The following is a 27,090-nucleotide window of genomic DNA, read 5'->3' as shown; positions in this document are numbered from 1 at the left end:
ACTGTGACTGAGGGGGACCTCCTCCCCCTGTATATGCTCATAGGGTATCAAGTCTCTTCTTGGTAGCCTGCTATCCTTCCTCTGAGTCCCACTAGGCCTCCCCATCCAGGGGAAGTGGTCAAATATGGGGCACCAGAGTACGTGTGAAAGTCAGACCCCACTCTCCACTCAACTGTGGAGAATGTCCTGTCCATTGGCTAGATCTGGGTAGGGGTTCGAAGTTTATTGCACGTATTGTCCTTGGCTAGTGTTATAGTTTGAGCAGGACCCTGGGGATCACTGGCTGTGGAAGCTACCTCTCAGTCTTCTTTATATGGAAGTTGACTCAGTTTGTTACTGAAGGGCATCTTTTGCAATTAGTTTGGAGGACATACCAGGAAATGGAATTGTTTTACGTAGTCACATTGTGGAGTACCTTATTGAGAGTGCATCTACAGTAGTTTCAGTGGGCGACTAATACCATCTACCTGGAAAAATTTCTCACTTTAGTTTTTGTTTTTGTTTTTGTTTTTTTGCTAACATGCTCTTTGGCATGTTGGACTTTTAATTGCCTCAATTTTTTTTGGCCTTTAAGAATAAAGGAGTACTTAATTTAAGTGTATGTCTTGGTTAGGCTTTTTTGTATAACAACAACAAAATTCTAGCTGCTTTATTGTTGATGTTTATAGCTCTTTCCTTCTTCAAAAACATAAAATATCTCCATTCTTGAAAAAATATGTTTATACAAAGGCAGTATTGCGGGATAATTCTGAGTTCCCAAATGTGAAAAATAGAAGTATTCCACCTGATGTGTTTTACTAGGAATAATAATATTAAATCTTTGATCTATTCAAAATGAATGTCTAAATAATCAATATATCTAAGGTATGTTACTGTTTATAATTATGTATTAATAATTTTATAATTATTTCCATAATTTTTATAACCTATAATTTTTTGGCATAGGTACTAATTTTGTTATGTATATTCTAATAATGCTGAATCTTTAAGAAAGTGAAGATTGTAAAACTATATTTACAGAAAAAGACCTGGAAAAAATACACAGTGTCCATGTCTTATTTTTTCCAACTTTTGATCAGCTGCTTAAACTTTCAAGATGTTTTGAACCACTTGTTTCATGGAATCTGTTTTGATCCTTGAATGGCACACCAGGTTTTTATTAAGACAATAAAAAAATAACAACAGACACAATGCTGTCTAAAGTTGTAAGACATTAAAAAAACCATTTGTGTTCTATTCTGTTTATACATGAATAGCATTAGAGAACTATGGGAAAATCCTTATAGGCATTTCTTGACTTAATAGTTCAATTATGTTAATGTTTTGGAAACTCTATTTTTTGTTTTGCACTGACAGAAATTTTCCATGTTCCTACTGTTGTTCAGTTAATCACTAGACTATGAAAACTTCAAACATATATCATCTATCTTCTGGAGCTTATACCAATACCTAAATACAGCCTGGCTCCATCATATGGCTATAGTTGTCCTATTAAGTTTATGTGTCCCAAATCAACTGAGAATCTTTTTTAAATCAAGAGCATTTTAGGATGGGAACAAGGTACCTTGTTTTCAGGGTCGAAGCAATGATTATATATATATATATATATATATATATATATATATATATATATATATATATGTGTGTGTGTGTGTGTGTGTGTGTGTGTGTGTGTGTGTGTGTGTGTGTGTGTGTGATTCCTAAAGTTTTTTTTGTAGTTTTATATTTTATTAATTTATTCTTGTTACATCTCAATGGTTATCCCATCCCTTGTATCCTCCCATTCCTCCCTCCCTCCCATTTTCCCCTTACTCCCCTCCCCTATGACTGTGACTGTTTCCTTAAGTTTTTAAACATTCTTAATACTAATTATCCATCCCTTACTCCCTCCTATATCTTATTCTTCCACTCCACTCCATTTAGATCTTCCTCTTTATTTCCCTTTTCTCCTTCATCTTACCTGTGCTCTGCTATGTCCTTCCGTAAATTCTTTCTCCCTCCTGCACACCCCTCGTGCTTTTCTATTTCCCTAGATTCTACAGGCATACCAAGTTAAAACACACACATTTTAATAATGACCCTTGTGGAAAGATATGTGCCTCCCTGCAATACTGGCAGGGACGTTGTAGGATAACCAACCAGTTTCTGACTGAATTGAAGGCCTGCTTCACAGAAAGAAATCAGTGCCCAGTATGCAACCCTGGTCCAGAGCCTATGGCTAGGGAGCTCACAGGTCCCAAAGGTGAGTATACTACCATGTTTTGTTAAGTGCACATAGCATCAATTTAATCTCTAAGTTTGTGTTTCTGTGTTTGAAGATCAGTACATCTCTTGGGCCTCACCAGAGAATTTTCTTTGTGTAGTGAAAGGTGGTTAATAAAAAAGCTCACAATGGTCATCGTGAAGAGAATAAATGTCTACGGAGTGCCTAGCTACAAATGGGGCATCTGTACCACCTACTTCTCTAAGATCCAGGGACTGTTTTGAAAGAGAGAGCTGTAATATCATAAGAGCCAAAGGTCAGGGAAGACCGGGGTACAAAAAAAAAAAATTCCAGACGTGACAAGACCAGGGCACTTATATACTGACTGTAGCTGTGGTTGTCTTTTGTAAGACCCTCCAGGATATCAAACCAATCAGCATTTCAGCATGATGGGGCGGGGCCAGGGGGAGGGGAGAAGAGGCTCACAAGCTCCCACTCCTAAGAGATATTGATCATTGATGGCTTCTGGGAGGACAGAGAGTTCTATTTTTATTAGTTTATGGCTATGCTAGGTGCCCCACAGCCATGAATAGGCACAAACAGCATTATGTTGGATATACTATATGCCACTGAGTCCAACTTGTTGAGAGAGGGTGTCTTGTTTGGGGTGGGTCTGGGAGAAGTTAGGGAAAGGATTGAGGGGGGTGGATGTGATGAAAATAAACTCTATGCATGTATGAAGTTTTCACAGACTGAAAAACATTACATTTAGATAATATGGATTTCCTACTGTGAACAATCCTTAGAAACTGGAAAAATCTCTCCTATAGTATGCATTTATTATTGACAATCTACTATCTCTCATAAAGTATTATATAAAATAAATGATGGTTATACATAGTACTGTTCTGGAAGTTCCCTGGTCATTCATCAGAGCATGTGCATCATCTGTTAGATTCTTGCTTGGATCATAAAAATGGCTGTAGTATTTGTCAGGAGTGAGAGAAAGTCACTTTTGTGTGCACCATGTGGTCTCTCATGCATGAGAATAAAACACTCAACGCTAGTGGTCTCCTAGAAGAAAATATATGGTTATGTACCAGCATCAACATATTCATTTTATTACTGAACTATAACATATATGAGACACAAAAAAATGCAGAAAAGCAAGAAAAAATGTATGATGATCATAAAAAGTGCTGCACTCAGTTGATAGCATGGATTTTGGAACTCTCAAATGTAACATTTAAAATAATTTTAGTGACTTGAAGATTCTGATAATAAAAGGAAAGGTAAAAGAAGGAAATTTTGGCAAAAAAAGAAAACTGTTAGAAAGAACAAAATGGAAATGCTTAGAAGCACAAGGTTAGTTACAGAGGAATGGAAGGCTTTTCAATAGTTTGTGAATCAGCAAAGCATCAGAAAACCTAAGATATTTCTTGCGGAAATGACCAGCATGAAACACAACTTAAACAGTAAATGTCTTAACACATACATAGTTGTAACCACAGGAGAGTCAAAGACAACAAGACAGAACAGTTAGAGAAATGATGGCTGATAAGCATCCCTCAGTAGAAGAATGGATAAAGAAACTGTGGTACATATACACTATGGAATACTACTCAGCTATTAAAAACAAGGAATTCCCAAAATCTGTGGACAAATGGATAGGACTAGAAATGATCATAATGAGTGAGTTAACCCAGAAGCAGAAAGACTCAAATGGTATATACTCACTTATATCTGGACACTAGCACAAGGGGCATGTCCCGTGAAATCCTTCACTTACTAGGAAAGTGGGATAGAGATGAGGACATCCTATTGGGACTCTAGGTGAGAGAAGCATGGGGAAATAGAAGGATCCAGAGGGTCCTAGAAACCTGCAAGAACACTATGACCCACGGATCTGGGCCCAGGGATTCTGCTCAAACTATGGCACCAACCAAGGACAATACATTAAATAAGCATCAAACCCTTACCCAGATCTAGCCAATGGACAGGACATTTTCCACAGTTAAGTGGAAAGTGGGGACTGACTTTCACACAAACTCTGGCGCCCCATATTTGACCATGTCCCCTTAATGGGAAGACCCGGTGGCACTCAGAGGAAGGATAACAGGCTCCCAAGAAGAGACTTGATACCCTAGGATCATATACAGGGGTAGGAGGTCCCACTCAGTCACAGTCATAGGGGAGGGGAGTAAGGGGGAGCAGGAAGGAGGAAGGAATAGGAGGATACAAGGGATGGGATAACAATTGAGATGTAATATGAATATTATCAATAAAAAATGTATAGAAAGAAAAGAAATGATGGCTGAGAGTCTACAAAAGTAATGACAGACACAAAAGTGGGATGCACATTATAGACAACAGCAAGAAGGTTACACACACATGCATACACACATACACACACACGCATACACATACATGCACACACACATACACACACACATGCACATACACACACATGCACATACACACGGGGGGAGAGAAAGGGAGAAGAAGAGGGATAGTGAGGGTGAGAGGAAAGGAGAGAGAGAGAAACAGAGGGAGAGAGAGACAGAGAGAGAGAGAGACAGAGACAGAGAGAGAGACAGACAGACAGATAGACAGAGAGAGAGAGAACATAAAACAAGGGTGTTTATCACAGACAACTTGTTAGAATTTATGCAAACATGAAGAGAAAAGAAATGGCATGCTGGGAAGAACCAAAGAAGAATATTGCTAAAATGCAATTATGATTCTTAAAGACCTGAGACCGGCGCTTCTGGTCTAGACCCACAGCTTGAGGCAGGCCCACTCCTCCTCACAATTCTTAAATCTTAAACGTTATCAGATATTTTGACAGTGCCCACCACATTTTTCTCTTTTAGGTCAGTAAGCGACTACATGTTTAAATCGGCTCACTTTTTGTCTTTTGACAGTTCCGCATGTATATATAAGGTATTCTGATTATTCCCCTGGCTCTACTCTTATCTCCTTCTGACCCAGCTCACACCCCCTCACCCCTACTAACACATTTCCAAGACTCAAGACTTTTGACTTTTGGTTTCCTTTTGTGATCCATAATGAAATGTTAAGTTAATAGCTAGGATCATCTGTGCGAAAACTGGCTACCTAACGGAGATTTATGGGGTCATCGATGGAGTGTGTAAGTGACTGAAAGAAACGAGTTGCACACTAGGAGAATCTATGAGTCATAAGTAGTTCAGCCACAAGGGTGGAACACGTGACTTCTTCCTCTCTTCCTGCTTGGCTGTTAACAGGTTCATTCTTATGCCAACCCAGTGCAGATACCCACGGCTGGCGTAAGCTTCGGATTTGAATGGCTGTGCCTCACCCAGATCTTACTTTACAGCCTTTCTTCTTATTTCCTGCACCTTAAATTCCTTTTGCTCCTCACTTCTGCAGTGTCCTCTGAGCTTTAGAGAGGTTGGTGGTTTATGGCTGGGTACTCATCTGTCACCCGAGCTTTGCATCTTGTTCAGCCATAAATCTTTGCATGCACCTCTGCTAAAGGGAAAGAGGGTTTCTTTGATTAAGGTTTACAGGTAATTGTCTATGACTATAAATGTATTTATTTAGCAGGCAGTAGAACATTATGTCCATTTAAATAAACAACATAATAAAGCCTTTACCCTCATGCCTTGGAGAGGCTATGATCTCCTCATAACAGAGTTTTGTTTAGCATTCAGTACCCGGTGCACAGTCCCTCTTGAGGGGTGGGTCTCTCCACATCAGTAGTGCCACCATAGCACCAGTGGCCATATACGGCTTGGCACGTTGTTCTAGAGCAAAGGGTACGATACACAGGCCATCAATGGCCTTTCACCCCAGCAGCCTGAATAGAATTTTCTGTGACCATAAAAACTGCCCTGGTGGGAAGAAGCTTTCAGCTTAATCCGAGCTCACTTCCTGTGTCTTGTGCTTCTGAGGTGTGTGGTATCAACGACAGGTCTTATCACCTACTTCTGGTGGGCCTACCAAATGGAAAAGCAAGAGTCTCCCCCACCAATGTCAAAGAGACTGATGGTAAGTAAGGTTTTTTGTTTGTTTTTGTCTTAATTCTAACAATAGCCTTTAGTCAGCCAATTCTCCACCTCTCATTTCAGGGATGCAATACCATGCCTTTCTTTTTTATTCTGTCAGGTTTATTTTTTATCTTAGATTTCCCAGCCATTTTGGTTTATTCACTTTCCTTCCTATTTACAATTAGTAATATTGTTCACTGTTGGTGGGTAAAGGTCCCATTCTGACTATTACTCACTCATATAGTAGTGGGTCTCCACTGTTACACTACTGTCCTAACACTTCCCTTGAATGGTTCCTGTGTACTCAGCTCCTGTTCTTTCCCACAACACTTAGCAATCACCTAATAATTTTCCAATCTCATATTTTGGCCCCTTATTTTTCATTTTCTTGTCATATTTTCTTCTTCTAACTTTCCTTTTTGCCCTCATTTCATCTCTTCTTCTCTCTCTACCTTTCTTTAGTCATTCAGTAGTTACTGAGCACCACTATAGGCCCTGAAGATTTGTATGAAAAATATAATTATGTATGTAAAAGGAATCTTGGGGGAAAAGTTATGTAGGGGCACTTGAAGTGTACTACTCCAAAGCATTATTTATCAATACAGAAATTTAAAAGCTATATTTAAACCTAGTTCTATTATTTAAAAATAGAATATTAAAAAATGTGTAATACCCTGACCATTGCCATTAGATTCAACAATGTAGAAAAATGTGTAAGTATATGAGCCAATTCTTTTGTTAGGTACAATCTCATCTTCCACAAACACTGGATTTTAGGAGATCAATAGACCAGAACATACATATCCTGTTATTTTGTAGTCAGGAAAATGGGTTCCTTTTCATCAATGGATGATCGCTTAAACTATCGAAAATTCCAGGAGGCTTAATTTACAAGCTAAGTGCTCTGAAAAGATATGATTAAATATGTTTCTATGAATGTGAAACTCATGGCTGAGTTTCTATAATATGCTTTGTGTTTTAATATTTCCTAAGTCTCCTTGGTATTACTAAATGAAACAAAAACAAGTGGTGAAGAATAAGTGTATCAATCCAACTACTTCAATGGGGTCATTTTGAAGTTGGACTCTTTGAAAACCCTCAAAGCTTACTTACAATGACAAAAGAGCCATGATTGGTCGTTTTGTTACAGTTTAGCCTGTTATAACAAAATATTTGTTCCAACATATATGAAATAAGTTCAATTCTAGATAGTGTCTTCAGTAGTAGAAACTAGAGAGAACTGATGCTTATTTCTTAATTTTTATATTACACTCATAATTTTCTGTGAAATAAACAAATGCGGGAAGATACGAGATAACTGTGTCTCTATTTGGAGAGAGGGCAGCACCTTTGAGATGGCTTTAGACAATTGGAAACTACTTGGTTTTTTGTTTGTTCGTTTGTTTGTTGCTGTTTTTCTAGACAGGGCTTCTCTGTGTAGCCTTGGTTGCCCTGAACTTGCTCTATAGACCAGGCTGACCTTCAACTCACAGAGATCTGCCTGCCTGCTGGGATTACAGGCATGTGTCACCACACCTGGCTTTGGAAACGACTTTTTAATCAGCAAATCATCAGTGTAAATTTAAATGATTTAAATGAATCAGATTGTATAGGAAACATGCAAAGTTAGAAAAGATGTAGGGAAGATGAAAGCCCTAGAGAATGCCAATCTTTGTGTGGAGAAAGGAAATCCACGAAAAATGCCCCAGAGAAATAGTCAAATATAAATAGTCAAAATAGTAAGAGTTATTAGAAAATGTGTCAGGACAAGGAGCACGTTGTGTGGCGCTCCTGTAAGAAGCATTTCATTTGTGATATAAATTTATTAACAAAATAGTAATTTTAACATCACTGAGCTACAATATCAGTAGTTATCTTATTAACAAAATAGTAATTTTAACAACAACCACCACCAATAATAATAATAATAATAATAATAATAATAATAATAATAATAGTAATAATAATAATAATAATAATAATAATAATAATAATAATAATAATAATAATAATAATAATAATATGATGCCTGGATAACTTTAGGTAATAAAATCATTGGTACTTCTAATACAACATTCAAGAAGCTAGAAAACAGAGTAAATAAAAGAAGAGTTACTAGCTTTGAAGTAGGGAAAAAAATCACCTACACTTAGAAACTTGAAGAGGAGAGTTAAAGTTATTTTCAGATTTAGCTCATGTTATCAGCATATCACACCAAGATTAAAATAAAGTTATTGGTAAGTGAAGGCTTTCGTGGGACATGCCCCTTGGGCTAGTATGCAGATATAAGTGAGTATATACCGTTTGAGTCTTTCTGCTTCTGGGTTAACTCACTCATTATGATCATTTCTAGCTCAATCCATTTACTGGGACAGAGGGGAGGATATCCTATTGGGACTCTAGATGAGAGAAGCGTGGGAGAATAGTAAAGTAGAAGGATCCAGAGGGTCCTAGAAACCTACAAGTAGAACATTATGAAAGGCAGATTTGGGCCCAGGGGTCCCACTCAAACTAAGGCACCAGCCAAGGACAATACAGGTGGTAAACTTTAAACCCCTACACAGATCTAGCCAATGGACAGAACATTCTCCACAATTGAGTGGAGAGTGGGGTATGACTTTCACACGAACTCTGGTGCCTCACATTTGACCATGTCCCTCTGGAGGGGGAGACCCGGTGGCACTCAGAGGAAGGACAGCAGGTTACCAAGAAGAGACTTGATACCCTATGAGCATATACAGGGAAATCCCCCTCAGGAACAGTCATAGGGGAGGGGAATAAGGGGAAAATGGGAGGGAGGGAAGAATGGGAGGATACAAGGGATGGGATAACCATTGAGATGTAACAAGAATAAATTAATAAATAATTAAAAAAAATAAAATAAAAAATAAAATAAAGTTATCAATGAATCAAGAAGTGATTAGTGTTTATACTCTATTGGGTCAATATTTTTCAATTAGAAAAGGAAATAGTTTTGAAACTTTAATTCTAAGAAGACTGCAAACTTCCATTCTGACAAAACCCAGAATCTGGTAAGATGTCCTTCTCAACCATCAGAGTTTAGAGGAGAAACTTACTTTGAGACTCAGATGCTTAGAGGAAACGGAAGTAAACATTCATTTCAGAGTCCTAAGTGGCCAGGTATTGTCCTGGGAGAGTTGCTTCAGTGTAGAAAGGCAGAAGAATTGTACTGACTATGAGGATAATATTTTAAGTTACCAGGGATGAAGTCTGGGAGACGTGAGGCCACCAGAGAATGTCAACAGAGGGAACGCAGCATCACCAGGCTGCTAAACAATGGAAGGTTCTAAGGAGACAAAGAAGAGTTCTCATAGCTTCTGACTGGCTTACCTCTTCCCAACACATGGCAGACTCGCCCTTTACAGAATAGCCTTTGACCCTTTACACTGTACAGAAAGGAGCTAAGGGGATTTGATGACTGAACTATGCAAGGGGCAAAGCGCAGGGAAAGTTTATGGTGTCAAAGATACAGACTTTATTTCTTGTCTTTGCATCAGATGTCATGCAGTGTTTCCTACAAAGCCCATCTAATGCCTCTCCTATAGCTAATAGGTAAAACAGATTTCTAAACTAAAATAAACACTCCCCTCTCCTCCCCTCGATCTCCCCACTCCCATGCTCCTTTGCCTACTTCATAATCCTCCATGCCTCTATCTTCTCTGGATGTACTTAACCATGTAGGTGCCTTCACAGGGGCACTGGGTGATTGCTTTTCCTGTTTTGCCATTTGAGAACACTACAGATCGGGTGATTATGTTCTACGTGAATTGACTCAGGAAATGGCAGCTTGTCCTGACTCTATTTTGTGATTGCTCAGAAACTTCTCAGCCTTCTATACCCTCAATAGTCATGTCTGCCTTGGCAACACCTCTAAGATTTTTTTTATGACCCTGACCATATTCCAGACATATTAACCAAAAAAATAAAAAATTTTTAAACTTTTAAGAATTTAATTTATTCAGATTACAACTCAATTGTTATCCCATCACTTGTATCCTCCAATTCCTCCCTCCCTCCTACTTTTACCCTATTCCCCTCCCGTAGGTCTAAGGCTGAGGAGGACCTCCTCTCCCACTATATGGTCATAGGCTATCAAGTCTCATCTTGGTAGCCTGCTTATTCTTTCTTTGAGTGCCACCAGGCCTCCCCACCAAGGGGATTTAAGAAGGCGTAGGTTAAAAAATAATTATCATGTTATGTCTGACCTACTTTATTCTGCCAAAAAGAAATGCTGCGAGGTACTTTACTATGGCCCATTTAAGATTTATGTAATTGTGGTTTGTTCTTTTAAAAAAAAATGTCCCTGAGGTTTGGTCCCAAGAGACCCTGAGGTATTTGCCCACTCTTTATCACTAGCCAAAGATAAAGGACCTATAAACTCTTCATTGGCTTAATCTATATAAAAGAGGTATATTTCTGATGTAGATTACTTCACTGGCAGGATTATGTTCTCAGTGTCTGATTTCTTGCTGTGACTATGGAATTGGAGGGAGCATGGAGGATGTGATGAGGCTTTGTGATTAATGCTGTGGCAATCTGTAAGCAGAAATAAGCAACGAGAGGGTAAACTTGTGGCTTCACAGAACTGTGAACCTATGTGTCTTTGAAGTTATGCTTTAATTGTTGAAGGACTTTATATTAGTCACCAACCTGCTGGGTCAAAATAGGCAACACAAATTACAATCACACGTGAAAGAATGCACTTGAAGGTTTATTGTTTGAGAAGGAATATAGTTTAGTGACACAGGAGCAGTGGTGGGAACATACTTAATAATCATCAACCTTGTAGAGATGAAATCCAAATGTAGACCCAACATTCTCAATATAAATTAACAAGAATAGCAGCCATTCAGGAGCTGTTTTGTAGTCTTCCTTTGGCTCAGCATTTCTGTCTCATTAATAAATCTGTTTCAATACAGGGGTACCGAGAAGTAATTATGACAGAAAGGTAACTAGAGATGTGAATTTTCCCACTCAAACCTGTTAAACAAAAGCCAAAAATGGATTTATGTTCCAAAAGATAATGTTGATTTGTATATAGGATACAGACATACTCATCCATCCTAGTTTAGTATAATGTAAGTATTTATAACTAATATTAGTATTTTCCTACATTCACGATGATGTCTAACACAGTAAGGTTTTTAAGAACTATTTCTGTTTGTGCCTGATGAAAAGTTCAGAGAAGCCTTTTTTTTTAAATTATAACTTTGAGCAAATTAATGATTGAGAGTTAATATTCAGCTTCTTCAGTTTATTATGCAAAAATACTATTTCTAGAATTTATTAATAGTGGCAGATTTATCTTGTGAGTAAATTTTGAAACATTAAAATTATTTTCTTAGTTTCTTAGGCATACAAAATATTATCAGTAATATTTAATCAACTAAATAACAATTTTTTAAGATTTATTTATTATGTATACAGTATGCATCAGATCACATTATAGATGGTTGTGAGCCACCATGTGGTTTCTGGGAATTGAACTCAGGACCTCTGGAAGAGCAGTCAGTGCTCTTAACCGCTGAGCCATCTCTCCAGCCCCCATAAATAACTATTTTTCATTGAAGTTAAACATACATTACTTAAAAACTATAATAACATATTCATCTCATAAAACTCTGACTTAAATTATCACCCAGGTTACAGGCGTATTTATCAAAGTAAAATAGAAGCATTTAATTCAAGAATCTTAAAAATATCTTTTTAAAAATATAAAGAAATAATGCATTTTATTGTCAGATTTATATAAAGAAACAAGCAAAAATCTACTTCCATCCCACGAAAATATTTACAACGTTCTATTCTTTTGGCTCCTTCTATACAAATATCAGGCATAAAACTTTTATCTAATATAAGTAAAATATATTTAAATGCTATATGCGTGACATAAACAGTGCTATAAAATATTGAGAAACGGCCTAAGTTCAACTTCTGACAGGAAATCCCATGATGTTACTATTAAGTTGTCAGTTATCTAGGTTCAGTATTTTCTTTATTCCTTATATTAGAAAATGCATTTCCTTTGTGTATTTTAAAAAGTTATTTTGATTCCTTTAAGCATTGCTAAAGGAATCAAGAGTTAAAATGCTGTTGGTAAACATTTAAGTTAAAGATCAACGCAAATGCAATTTCCATCTAAGCGAATTAGCCTTATTACATGATTCATAGTTTATTTTTTTCTGCTTTAGCAAAATTTCACCTAGTTTCCCTTCAATTTCCTTATTTGAGAGAGTTGTGAAGTTTTCTTTCATCTCTTTATCTTATTTTTGCCAAAAATTTAATTCAGTTTTATACTGAAAATAAATAGCACACTCACCAGGCTGGGAGTATACGGGTAATAGCTCAGTAGGTTCATAGTTTTCTGGTATTGATGAAGAAGCTTTACAAGCTGAGGCCAGGTGATTTTGTTATATTGTTTCATTTTGTTCTAAGGAAAAAAAAAAGACACATGTGATTATCTCCCTCATCCTCAGTGCCAGAGTCAATTAAGGGTGACTTACTTGAGTACCATCTGTAACATCAAATTACTTTGTCCTTGGGTGTTAGCTACCTTGCAGAAGTAAAGGAATTAAGAGAGAGAGAACATGCTGCACAGGACATTAACACAATTCATGACTAATGAACATTCTCATGTCCCGTTTCGAATCGTCCATGTGGGCCTGGCCACAGAATGTTGTAAGGATTAAAGCTCCAATTAAACTCAGTAGCATCTTCCTCTAGGATGAGCTCCAGTTAAATGTGCTTATCTATCTACCATCTATCTATCATCTATTTACTATCTATCTATCTATCTATCTATCTATCTCTCTCTCTCTCTCTCTATCTATCTCTCTATCTTCATCATCGTGTATCTATTTGTATGTGTGTTTTTGTGTTAATATGTGCATGTGTACCACATGTCATGCAGAAGGCAGAAGACAGCTGGTGGGAACTGGTTTTCCTGGCTACCATGAGGTTTCTAGGGGTCGCACTGTAAGGCGAGGCAGTAGAGCCTTTACTTGCTGGCTGGCTGTCACCTGGAAGAGAATTGGTGTTCTGAGAGCCAGCTTTTTCTGTAGCATCTTTTACAAGACACAAGGGAGACTTTCATAGTCACCGTGTTCACTTTAATGTGGGTGTGGGAAGTGGAGTGGGACGGGAGTAAAAGACTGGGGCAGGAGGATTGACTTGAGTTTGGGTCTGGCTTGGGGTAACTAGAAAATTCAAAGACAGCTTTGTCTTTCTCAAAACCAAACCAAACCAAACATGACCCATAATTAACCACCACCACCATCACCACCACCACCACCACCAACCCCTCAATTTTCCTTAAAAGTTTTCTTTTTGTCACTAAGATCTCAGCAGTGTCCAGGAGCGAATGTGTTACAGGTGACACAGACTGCAGAACACAAAGTACAGCCAGCCAGCAAAAGGCTCTACTGCCTCGCCTTACAGTGCGACCCCTAGAAACCTCATGGTAGCCAGGAAACCAGTTCCCACCAGCTGTCTCTGCCTTCTGCATAAAATCAGGTTTTTGTTTGAAGCCGCCACAAATAAAATGTTCTGGGGTGATATTTAGTTAGTTGAATAGAAAATACTTAATTTCAGTGAAAACCTCAGTGGATTCTTTGGCGGGTGCGGGGGTGGTCGTGGGGATTGCTTCAGTTGAATAACCTGCTGACAATTTTGTCTATATCATTGCAGAAGGGAGGTAGAGCTAATTTTTTTGAACAATCCAAGGCTATATTCATACTACCCAAAGTGACATTTTACAGGGATTTATGACCTTAAATATTATCAGACTATGTTCTCTCAACAAAAGAGTAGTTAGCTGAAGATATGTGTTACTTTGGATTCTTTATTCATTACCCTTATTATAAGAATTTTAAGGTTTCAAGAAATGTAGGAAGGCAGAAGGAAGAGAGGGGTGAGGTTGAAGAGGAAGGAGTGGAGCTACTAGCTCTGCCAGGGCATCTGGCAGAATCCTCCTGCCTTTTCTTGGAGGCCTGGAGTTCCGGGTAGCAACGCTTTCCAGGTACTGAGGAGGAAGACCTTAGGCTGTGCCTCAGGCTACAAGACTCACACCCAGATGCACCTTCTCTCAGGATTTCTCCCAATTCTGTAGCAGCAAGTATGTCTTTTGTGTTTTGTTTACATGATTTCTAGGTCAGTCCATAAAACAGTGTTATGGAGACGTCCCGTGTAAACTGTAGCAAAGGGGAGTGCTCCATGGAACCAAATTCCAGCTACGGACTAGTTGAGCGCATGGGAAGGACAGATGGCCTATGCTGGCCATTCATTTCAGACCTGTGGATGTGCCTATTTCTTACGGGAGTTTTATCTTTTTATCTGTACTGGATACGTAGAAGAATGGGGGAGAGGTTAACTTAGTGGAAGAACACTTGCCTAACAGGCATGAAACCCCGGGTTTAATTCCCCGATTCCCCTTGCATGTGCACGCGTGCGCGCGCGCGCACACACACACACACACACAGAGAGAGAGAGAGAGAGAGAGAGAGAGAGAGAGAGAGAGAGAGAGAGAGAGAGAGAGAGAGAGAGAGAGAGAGAGAGAGAGAGAGACTTTTGAGTAAAATTAACAATACCTCATTTGATTAAAGGTACTGTTGGTCTCTAAACCAAGGACTAAGAGATTCCTTGAGAAATAAAAACAGTAATACTAATATCACGAAATCAATGAAGAGGGCTACTGAATCTTTTTAAGTATGTTATCAATAGCTGTGGTTTTAAAGGTCTTTTTCATTTGACTGGGGCAACAATGTAAGAAAGACAGAGACCAACTCCAGTAAAGCTTGTAACTTAAGAAGAGTAAAAATTTGACTTTAAAAAATCCAAGAGAAAAGGAAACCCCTGAAACTGTGTAAAACTTAGCTTCTGTGGAGAGAGAGCATACATGAAAGTCCTTACCCGAAAACTTCAGTTTAGTTAAAAGACTCAGAATTAAGCGGTTTAGAGAAATTTCATCAATACATTAGTTATCTCTTGGAAATGCGGACAAAATACAGCTCATATAAAACCAATACACTATTCTATCAATAATTATCCTTAGGGTTTCTTTAAAAATATATGAAGGATTAAACACATTATATATGTGTATATATGTATGTGTGTATGTATATGCAATTATGACTTAATAAAAAGAAATATAAATTACCTTGTACTAGTTTCTTTAATCACAGTTGTATGTATCCCCCAAATATGAAAGCATGTAGGGCGCATAACGCTGGCTAAATGTTTATCTTTAAATAAATAAATAACAAATGAGTGAGAAAATTCTAGGGCTAATTTAGATAGCAATGTCAATCAATGTTAATAAATTAAATATATGTGTTTATATTTGGTATAGAAACATGTAACCACATTGTAGAGCCAAGTGAAATTTGCACAGCATTAACAATAACTTTAAAATAAAGTACCTTAAAAAATGTTAAACAAATCTCAGCTTAAATAAATAGGTAAGAAAACAGCATTAGTAAGTTTGCAGTTTCCAAAGAATGAAAACCCAAATGAAAAAAGAAATCTAATTTGAGGAATCATCTACTCAGAGAAGCCGTGGATCCAAACTGCCTTATCAATAATTGTCCTTAAGTTCACAGACTCTCACCCTCATCAGAAAAGCAATAGACAGAGATTAGTTAGCACAAATACCCACAGTTTGTCATAGAGCAGAGAGTGGGGGTAGGGTGTTCAGCCTTTGATAAAGCAGCTGTATTGTCCCCATCCCCAAACAGCTCAGGAACACTGCAGAAGGAGATTTTCAGTAAAATAGGGTCTTGTAGACAGGACAGGGCTATTATAGCCACAAACTCACAGCAGCTGTGGCTGCCTCTTCATAGCCTGCTCAAGATCAAGCTAATCAACAGAGCAAGAAGGGGGAGGGCATCAGGAGGCCACACCCTTAGCTGAGCAGCTGAGATGGCTATTGGAAGAGGGAGGAGTCAGGTTTCTGCAGTGATACAGTCCGTGATGGTTTCTGTGTTCCAGTGGGTGGCTCTGCACCCATGTGCACACGGGGTGAGCTAATTATACTCAGATTTTTAAACAAACAAAACGTAGGAACATCAAATTGGGAGATACAAAGGGGGTGGTGGTGGTCTGAAAGTAGGAAGGAGAAGATTGAGGAATAACTACTATCAGTGTACATTGTATATATATATACATATATATATAAATTATTAAAGAATAAAACATTTTAAAAATAAGAAAATTATATTCATATAGTTCTACTTGTAACTGGAAGGATGAGAGGTGTTCTCAACAAGAGACTAAATAGATCAGTGTGTGCAGTGAAACAAATTTAAAAGTAAATAATACATAAAAATAATGAAGTCACTAAATGATCAGGCCTCCGTTCCTAATGGGAACTCACAAATTTAATTTGGCTCACTATTCTAGTCCATATTCATTATTTACTTGATTATTTTTCAAATTATAGGAAAAGTAATTGTCGTAATTATTACACAGTATCTCTGTTCTCAAATATTTGGTGGTCATTAGCACCATATGAAGTTAATGAATCTAAAACAAAACAGGCAGCTTGGGTGTCACTTGATGGAGGATGTGTAGGCAAGACTGTCAGTGTGATCCCCAGGATCATAAAATAAAATATGTTCTAATAATAATTTAATAATAATAAAATGTGACCATCTAAACTGTATAGAATATGTACATGCACTCACATCCACCTCACTCCCTAACATATCCTTCCAATAAAAGTGTGAAATATTTTAGATTTTTTGATAGTGATACAGCACTGAGTCATTTTCCACTGTCCTGTTTTCAAAGATCCCTGATGTACTCAGGTAAATTAAATAGTTCCTGACTTTATAAAAGGAATGCATTTTAAAAATAGTGAAAATTTCCTATTCAGCAAACTATTTGTTGGTCTCAAATTAAGGTTATTCTGGGTTTTTGCTTGTTTGTTTGTTTTTGTTTTGTTTTGTTTTTATTTTAGAATTTACAGCCTGTCTTACTTAGCGTTTATATTGCTGTGGTGAAACACAATGATCAAAAGCAAATCAGGAGAAAAGGGTTTATTTCATCTTTTAACTTCTAAGTCCATCACTGAGGGAAGTCAGAGCAGGAACTCAGAGAAGTGAGATGGAGGCCAGACCTGATGCAGAGGCCATGGAGGGGTGCTGCTTACTGGCTTGCTCAGTCTGCTTTCTTATAGAACCCAGGACCGCCAGCCCAGGGATGGCACCGCCCGCAGTACTCTGGGTAGGGCCCACATCAATCAGTTAAAAAAAAAAAGTACAACAAGATGGCCAGTCTAATGGGGACGTTTGTCAGTTCCGTCTTCCCAAAGGACTCTAATTTATGTCAAGTTCACATAAAACTTGCCACTGTACATACTAATGTGTAAGTTAATTTTCAGGCACTGCATAATAAATACAGTGTGAGTATGTTGGCATAGGTGTATTGACCAAGATCCTGCTGAACAACTGACTTTTCAGGGTTACTCTGAGTAACTAGGACCTTCAAGCAAAATTAAAAATGTGAATTTTTTTTTTTTTTTTTTTTTTTTACTTATTCCGATAGTGAAATAAGAATGCACATTAGCAACAACAAATTTAAGTTAACATTACAAATGCAGTTAGGCCACTAGTCAAATGATTTACTGTTGCATACTGTTTTCAACTCTATCCTAACTACTTTTTTTTTTCCCCCTCTAAAACAGTCTAATTCACTTGTGGCACATGGTAATTTTGCAAACAAAGATCCTCGTAAGTTCCAACTTAGTGATTTTGAGTGCTGGAAGGAATAAAATACACATGTTTCTCCTCATTAAAGATGAGTATGGTACAAGTACACCTCTTTGGTACTCTTGCAAATCAATAATAATAGACAGTGATGGCCTAATAGCAAGAAATCCTCCCAGGAGCCCTGACATTTACAGTGTGAACACAGAAGAGCACAACCACTCTTCTCTTCAGGACCTTCACATATATTCATAATGTATAAGTTAACTAACCACCACCTTTCACAACCCTAGATTTTAGAAGATGCTGATTGAGTGTAAAATAGGGAAAACATACACGCTTTTAATTTGCATCTCATTAATGAAGCAATACAAGACAAATATTACCTCTCGGACAAGCTTATTTATGTCCGTCATCTTCTGTTTATATTGCTACAAAATAAATAATGTTTATTATTCCAAATAGCATTTTGAGCGGGGAGCAAAATGAAAATAATTTTCTAATTATAGTTGATATAACTTGACCAGCTTGCTGAGAACTGATGTCAGAGTCCTTTAAAATAAAATAATATGTTTTAATTATTTTATCTATAGGGCTGGGGCACTGAATTGTCTCTATCATCTCTGATACATGGAAAGCATTGGCCTGATTGCACTTTCTATGGATCTGGATGAGAGTTCTTAGTCCATGGTGACTCACTTGGACCCTCTCTCCCTGCTGATGGTGCTCTGCCTGAGTACCACACTCTGGTTTAGCAGCAGTACTGATGCATGTCTTTATAGAAGAGGAAATAATATTAGAACTTTTGGCAGTGTCTCCTAGTGCAACTTTACTTTTTAAACTCTTGAAGGTTTATGTTTGTGGCCTGCTCTTACATGATCTTTCTTACAAGGCTCTGATTTAAGTTCTTTAAATGGATTCTTTAAATTTATTACTTTATAAAGGAGGATGAAGAGCATCCGCTACTGTGTGTAGCATCTTGTTAGTTACAGGATATTGTTTTCATAATAAAATGCTTCACCCTATTAGTCAAGACCTATTCTCTGTTCTCCATGAGAAAGAAAAAAGAAAGGCTGTGACTTTACATTTTTACTGAAAGTTGAGAGGGACTCATCCTAAGGAAACAAAATGCTGGGTATCACTGCCTTATAGTTCTTCACATCATGATTTTTCTATTAAATGAAGACAGTAGCTTCTAATTCCTCCTACAGTAAAGAATGTTTAGGAAACCAGGTACATGAAAATATGAGCAAATACCAAGGGCATGCACAGTGAATTTAATAACATTTCTCACTCATGACTATCGCTATTACTGAAAATTATTTTTGTATTCAGGCTATACAGTAACCTTGCTTAAAACTTAGTTTTGTGTTTTCTCCTTTTATTGAAAAAATTTTTGCTCACATAATATATCCTGATTATGGCTCCCTTCCCTCTACTCCTCTCAGTTTCACTATGGTCTTTCTAAATTACAATTGGGGGTGTTTTAGCACTAATTACTTTCTGCTTTACTCTTTGCTCCCCCAACCCAGCCCTTACCAGAGTGTGAGTGGCATGGTTCACAAAAGGACTCCATGGGTTCCTGGCAACATGGTATTCGTAAAGACCCTTGAAGGCTTGTGGTGTTTTGACCTTCTGAATAGATGGGTAGCATTTGTTCTAGAGAGAGGGAAATATTCAACATTCACTTCAGTGTTTTCTATTGTCCATGTATCCCAGCAAATATTGACAGAATCAAAAGAATTAGAACTTGAATTAGATAATCTATGGTGACAGAAATCTACTAGTATAAAGTTTCCTGTAACAGCATTTACATTTGTAGCCTATTGACAATTAGAAATATTGTCTTATTAAGAAATATTTCTGGATTAATTATGTATATAATATATAATAACAAAGATTACATGTATCACACAAATTATTCAACAAAGGCAAAGGGGAAAGACTGAAACAGAAGTTGTGTGTCTCTTTTTCATTTCTTTTCCACGTATGTCTCAAGGTCTTAGGAGACAGAAGGAACCAACCTTTAATTTCTTTGGCTCCAGGTACTGACACTTAAAGAAATTGCTTACTCTCTTTGTGTCTGCTGCTACAGGTATAGCAGTTTGCATAGTTGAACGACATTGCACTAAGTCCTAAAACCCTGAGTCTGACTTGGTATGTTCCTTTTAGACATTGTGTATAAAAAAAGTACATGGCCTCTTTCTTCAGGAAAATTTTCATTTTTATCAGAGAAGACAGAAAATGGGTTGGACAAAATAAATGCACACATATTGGTATCTATTTAGTTATGCCACAGTGCCTCTGTGAAGTGTGGATGTCAGAGAGCAATTTACAGAAGGAAGAAGTTCCTTCCTTCAGTTTAGCCTGGAGGCTTGAACTCTTGTCACTGGGGTTGGCAACAAACAACTTTACCCTGTGAGTCTCATAGCTGGCCTATATGTAGACCATTATCATTTCCTGGAGCCATCGTTAGATCAATTCATCGCTACATTAGGAGTGAGAACATTCCTGGAAGAATTTTCACAAAATAAAATGATTTTTACAAAAATTAAAAATCTTTGTAAAAGAAAGGACTCACTTGGATTTCTTCAGTTTTAAGCTTTCAAAGACAACTAATTCAGCTATAAAGAATTTGGAATAAATGCCACGTATATAGAACTATACACTGCACAATATTTTATGTAATTTAAATGTTTGCTATCCAGTATAATCCTTCAAAGCCAATACACTTTGCACTGCCAGTTGAAAAAAAAACTGAATTTTAAGAGCTTGAGTTGGAATTAAATTAGAAAATTCCAACACTGACCTTTCCCTTTGTACCTATCAATGTTCTCCAGATGGCTGGAATTAGGAAATCCTCTTGCTTGTCAATATTTCGAAATTTATGTCTGCTATGCTACTATGAAAAAGTTTAACAAGTGATGATACAATATTATGATGGCATTTTGAAGTCAGTGAAATAATATTCAGTATACAAAAATATACTCATCATGTTGCATTTACATATTTGTACATACATGCACACACATATATGTATGTAAAAATAATAATCAAAGAAAAAGACCCTCAGTGTGATAATGATAGTGAGGGCTGGAGGGAGGAAATGGAAGATGGAACTTTATGTGATTTTTATTTCAACTAAAAATATTAAAAATATCCATACCTATTCTTGGCCAGAGATCAGAACAAAGAAAACAGGAAAACTGTATTACTGCCTATAAATTGGAGGGACTAAGTATCTCACTGAGATGACATGAATTATGAAACACTCAGAAGAAAAATGTAAATTTGATATGATTTTCTTGAAATTATAACTTGTATGAGAAATTTGATGTTTTTCTTCCATAGTGAACCTAGCTTTGTGATAAGAAGCTTGTTTTAAAATACACAAAACCCCAAGCCACTAGCAGTTCATATTGATTTTATATTTCATATGACTAAACATCATAATTGGAAGTTATTTACTTTATACTAATTATAACTATTTTTAAATTAATCATGTCACTCAAAAGAAAATTTCTTACCTTCAAGGGAGCTTCAGCAGATTCCTTAAGAAAGAGTAATAACATCACTTACACCTTAGAAATAATATTTCACCCTAAAGTCATGATGACATGTTAGAGAAAGGTAATTGGATAATTTGGGCCCAAATCATCACTAATCAGCAATTTATATCATTCATTGGAAAATTAACAGAGTAAATGAAATAAAATATTTAGCATCAGAAACGTCAGTGAAATAACAGTACATGATTAGAGTATGCTTTAAGTTTCTATTAACTCCACACACATTGTAAATATCTAATGCTACAGTCAATGGGCAGGTGACACAGAAGGTTGCACATCACAAGCCTGGTAAGGTGATGCCACAAGAAACTGGTGTTGCAGTTTAGAGAGACGGTCACACAAGCATGGCAGGATTCACTTTATACCTAAAGCTCAGGGCTGCTCTCTGTCTCTGTTTTCCTGATGCCGTTCCTAATCATGTTTATAATTTCGATATTCTTACCAAACCAGTGACCCTTGCACACCCTCCCTCACTCACTCCCATTGCAAAAAAAAAAAAATCTTCACAGTTGCATCAGAAAACCCATTGGGTGTGGTGCTGATAGTTGGGAGCGACTTCACTGTACCCTTGTAAGATGTTTATGTGGAGTTAGACACTTGGTCTCTACTGTGAAAGAATGCTAAGCAGGAAACATTGGAAACAGTGCAGATGGCCACCTTCAGGCCTCACCCAGCAATGACAGTATGTTTAAGTAAGGGCCTCATGAAAATCTGCTTGTTAAAAATCTGCTCTTTCTGGATGAACCTGCTTTTGATGTTAAAGCTGAAACTTAGATTAGCATCCTTGATAAAAAAAAAATGTAGTGAATAATAAAAATCTGGCAACCCTCAACTTATTACACAGTTGGCTGAAAATGTCCTTATGAAACCCAGGACTTTGAGTAATAAATATATGCCTATTAAAATTTCTTAAGATTAAAAATCAAGGTTGGAAATCAAAGGAAATGTCTACTATTATTTATAAAATGTTAAAAATTATTTTGATTTAAGTCCAATATTGCCTACATGGTCATTAGTATAAAAAGGATAATTTAAACAGTCAGGTTAGTTGACTGACTCCTTGGTAAAAAGTAAAAGGGATAAAAAATGTCTCCAAGAAACAAGACCCATTTGGGTAACTACTGTTAAAGTAAAAGGGAGAAACTGTCTACTTTGAAAAAAACATAAATTATCACTCATTTATTAAAAGTAAGGTTTTCAAGATATGTCCTTGTATGCCAGGAAGACTGTATTATTGAATATAATAGTACAAATCAAAACTTTTAAATAAACAAAAGTTCTTACCACTTGAGGAATGTGAATCTTTTTTACAGTTTCCTTAAATGAAAAAGAAAAACAATTATATTTTATTTTCTCTACAGTACTAATCATGAAGCATTTCTTGTGTGTGTGTGTGTGTGTGTGTGTGTATGAAAATTCCTTTTCCCATAAAGCAAGCATCACAACAGATTCTTCACCATTGCAAGTTTTGTTGATTTACATCTGAATATCTCACTCAGTGGTAAACACAGAACCAGTAGATACATGGAATGTGAACATGAAGAGAAAGACATTCTGCCTTCATATTCGTTGCAGCCCCAGAGCTGGAGGAAGCCATACAAGTTTGTGACACAATGAATGGCTACTCAAGATTAGTTCAGACAATGTACTCATAATTTTTCATTTTATTTGATATTATTTGTTTTATGCTATATATTAATAAAAATGTACTACTTGGGTTACCAATATGTTTTTGACAACAAATACATAATGCTTTCTTAGGAGTTTATTGATTTAAATCTAAATGAGTCAATTAAAATAATTTTATGCATTAACTAAATAGAAAAACCTAAGTAGGAAGAGAAGGGTGAAGCGATGCAGAAAATGAGGATTTTAAGAATGAGGACTGAAGTTTTTGTGGGTGGGTTGGTGTTCCTCTCCCTCTACCAGGAGACTTGTCTAGTTAGAGGGTGTCCTCTTCACTCTCTATGGCCCCTGCTACGAGGAGTTTCTGCTAGGGTCCCTCTCATGTCCCCCAGGAGCCTACCCTGACATAGATCTCCAGTTTGTAGCAGATATGCCCCCTCTCACAGTTTCTCTCTTTTTTTTTCTACAGGCCTTTTGTTCTCCTACCCATGATCTTCCTTCTTATCTCTCTGTATTTCTTCTCCTACTTTGTTTCCTAAATTCACCCCAACTACAGGATGGGTAGGGCAGATAAAGCTGAGATTGATGGAAGGTCCAAACAATGCCCGGCCCAACCCAAGACCCACTCCATGGGAGAGAAACAACCTCTGACATTATTAGCAATACTTCGCTATGCTTGCAGACAGGAGTCAAGGGGAGCTGTCCTCTGAGAGGCCCCACCCAGCAACTCCTTGAAACAGATGCTGAGACTCACAGCCAAACATTGAGCAATACAGGAAACCTTGTGGAAAAGTGGGGCGGGGGGTGGAGAGAAAAGGACCTGGAGGTGACAGGAGCCTCACAAGAAGACCAACAGAGCCACCTAACCAGGGCATAAAGGGTGCTGGCAAGACTGAAGCACCAACCAAGGACCTTGAATGGACTGGACCTAGGCCCACTACAAAGATGCAACTGAGGCCCAGCTCAGGATTCATGTGGGTCCCATAGTAAGGGGAGTGGGGGCTCTCACTGACATGGACTCTTTTGACAGCTTTTCAAGGACAGCCTTGCCAGGCCACAGAGGAAGAGGACATACTCAGTCCTAATACAACCTGATGAGCCAGGGGTAGGGTAGGGTGAGGTAGGTGGGAATATAGGAAGGGGCTCCTTTCTTCTGAGGAATAGGTGAGGGGCATGTGGGACATGGAGGGTGGGTGGGGCTAGGAGGTGACGAGAGATGGGCCTATGACCAGGATGTAATGTGAATAAAAAAAGTAAAAATAACAATAAAAAAATAAAGAAAAGAAGAAGAAGAAGAGAGAGGAGAGAGAGAGAAAAGAATGCAGACTACTAACTCATGAATACTCTAGAACCAATAGAATCTGTGAATAAAATGTATTAATTAATTTATGTGACTATATTGTGCTGCAGTGTATTACAGCTTTAAAATAAAAGGGTGTATTAGCATTTCATTCTTTGCAAATGATCTTGGTTTACAAGTTTGGTTGTCTTGATATTTAAATAATTTCTAATTTTTAGATTAATTTTAATTAGACTCAAAGTAAGGCTTTTCTTATCGATGGTTCTTAAATGTGATATTCTGAGAAAGAAATGAATGAACTGTGATATATCACCTCTGAACTGAATTGTGACAGCTTTTGGGATAGCGAACCAGCAAAGCACGGGATTCGAATTGCCAAGACATTTAAATACTTTCCACTTTAAAAACAGGGCAAACAAATGGCTCAGACATCTTTCCTGGGGCTTCTTCATAGTAGGCCATATAATTTTGGGAAAACAAAAGAAAGCATTTTTTTCCAGAATCATAAAATACTCATTTTTAAGAGAAAATGACATAGTTTCATAGAAACAAGTATTGGTCAAAATTATTGGTTAAAGTGATCAATATTTACCTGACTGGGAAAAATGACTACATCCGTATCCTGCTTAAACTTCTGCAAAATAAAATTTGATTTTACAATTTTGATAAAATGAAATGTTACAATATATTTAGTTTGCAAAAAAAAAAAAAAAAAAAAAAAAAAAAAAAAACCTTACCTCCTGAGAGATGTCCATGGATTCCTTAGAAAGGAAAAAAAAAAAAAGTGTTATTCACCCCGTGAGTATTTGCACTACCTACAAAGTTCCAATCCACACCCATCGTCAATGTGTAAATAACACGTTTGCCTGAATTCTAGAGCAGAGTTGATAAAAGTCTCACTCTCTATATAATGAGCTTATCACCGTCCAGATAATAATTCATTCAAACAATTTGTTGAAACAAAAGCTCTCATGCATCAAGAACCAAGCAATTAAATTATTTTCTATTTCTCCTGCACGTTTCCTAATTCTTTCTATTCTTGCTTCCTTCTGACATTTTTCTTCTGTCTTTTTATTAAATTAAAATTAATTACATAAGTTTTCCTTTTCCTTCCTCCAAGTCTTCCAATATGACACTCCTCCTGCTCTGTATTAATTTCATGGCCACTGGCACCTTTTTATTTAGTCATTGTTACATATATAATTATATATATAATCATAAGTATATAAATATGATCTTATCAGCCCATATAATGCTATTTTATGCATATGGTTCTACTAAGCAATGAGGAAGTTCTTATGTGATATTGATCACTAGGTGTTAGGTATTTTTTTTTTTTTAATGCACCTGAGATCAGGGAGTCATTAGGAATTTACATTTAATATAGATCCAAAGAAGCTTGCAGGGTTCTTAATCCAGAAATGGAAAGGGACATTGTCACAGACACCACTCTGACACTCACAAACCATTATGTTTAGGCCATAGCACATGCTTACCAAGTGAAATTATTTTGTATTAATATTAGAATGTCTTACCTCACTGGAGGAGTATTGTTCCATCTTCTATAAAAACATACAAAAATGTAAAATTTACTTTTATGGCTATGCATAATATGAAGTTATCTTGCCATTTTGTAAAGGAATTTGATGTACTTTGGGGGAATCTTTTTGTTTTTTTTTCTTTTTAAAAGCAACAACAATTTTAAGGTGTTGGTGGTTACTTCCCTACCAGAAACCTCTTAAGCAATTTAACATATCAGGCATGCTCGTAACGTAATCTGTGCAACATAAATGTATCTTACTTTCATTTTAAAAAAAGAAACCATAAAAATTTGGAAGGAGGAATAAGTATAAGGTTATTGTGCAGTTTAAAATCTGATATACTGTTTAAATGTTGTGTAAACTCTGCTTTCCAATTGTCCCCCTGTTATTTCAATGAAGCAGCTTATAGCCAATCGCTGAGCAGGAGGGCGAACAGACCAGGACTTCCTGCCAGCCAGGGGAGGAGGAGTTAGAAGAGGAAGCAGGGATTCAGCCATGGGTACAGGTCCAAGGAAGACCAGGAGGAAGGAGATGGAGCCAAGGAAAGCTACAAAGTGTGAGTATCTCTTGAGATGTTTGCTGGAGTAAGACAGGGTAGCACAGAGGGTTAAACACAGACTTAAACTGACTAGATTGTGTTGTGAAGCTTGTATTATAAAAGTCTCAATTACTTGTGTGATAGCTGGGTTAAGAAACAGGCTAAGAGAAATAAGCAGTTTTATGAAAATAACATCAACAGAGGTGTGTTGGAGGAATATATGGAAAGTTTAGGGGAAAATGGGAAAGAGAATGATTATATTTCATACAGATGTACTATAACATTATATATGTGTGTGTATATATATATATATATATTTACATATATATATACATATACACATGTGTGTGTTTCAAATTCTTAAAAATAAATATTTTTCTTTAAATGGAGAGGCCTGGTAAAATGACTTGGCAGATAAAGGTACCTGATGACGGCAGGCATTTCAACACTGAGAATAACAGTAGTAGAAGAAAATTGATTCCCACAAGCTGTCCCCTGACTTATACAAGTACAACATGACATATATTCACACATTCACAACAGACTCCATAAATACTCA

The 27,090-nt window shown here is 37.0% G+C and overlaps 1 protein-coding gene across 1 annotated transcript in view; it reads right to left on the bottom strand.

Annotated features, from left to right (window-relative positions):
* The window catches only part of Prr27 (proline rich 27), a 78,619-nt gene that overhangs the window by 15,573 nt on the left and 35,956 nt on the right, over positions 1-27,090 (bottom strand). Inside the window, exons 8-10 of the mRNA XM_051170163.1 lie at positions 19,497-19,616; positions 18,657-18,731; positions 18,344-18,388 (exon numbers count right to left, since the gene is read on the bottom strand). Of these exons, the coding sequence (XP_051026120.1) occupies positions 18,344-18,388; positions 18,657-18,731; positions 19,497-19,616 (240 nt within the window). The remainder of the gene's footprint in view (positions 1-18,343; positions 18,389-18,656; positions 18,732-19,496; positions 19,617-27,090) is intronic.

Source organism: Acomys russatus, chromosome 28 (genome assembly GCF_903995435.1).
Source record: "Acomys russatus chromosome 28, mAcoRus1.1, whole genome shotgun sequence".
Taxonomy (NCBI): Eukaryota; Metazoa; Chordata; class Mammalia; order Rodentia; family Muridae; genus Acomys; species Acomys russatus.
Note: the sequence above shows the minus strand (reverse complement) of the source record. Positions and strands in the feature narration are given on the sequence as shown.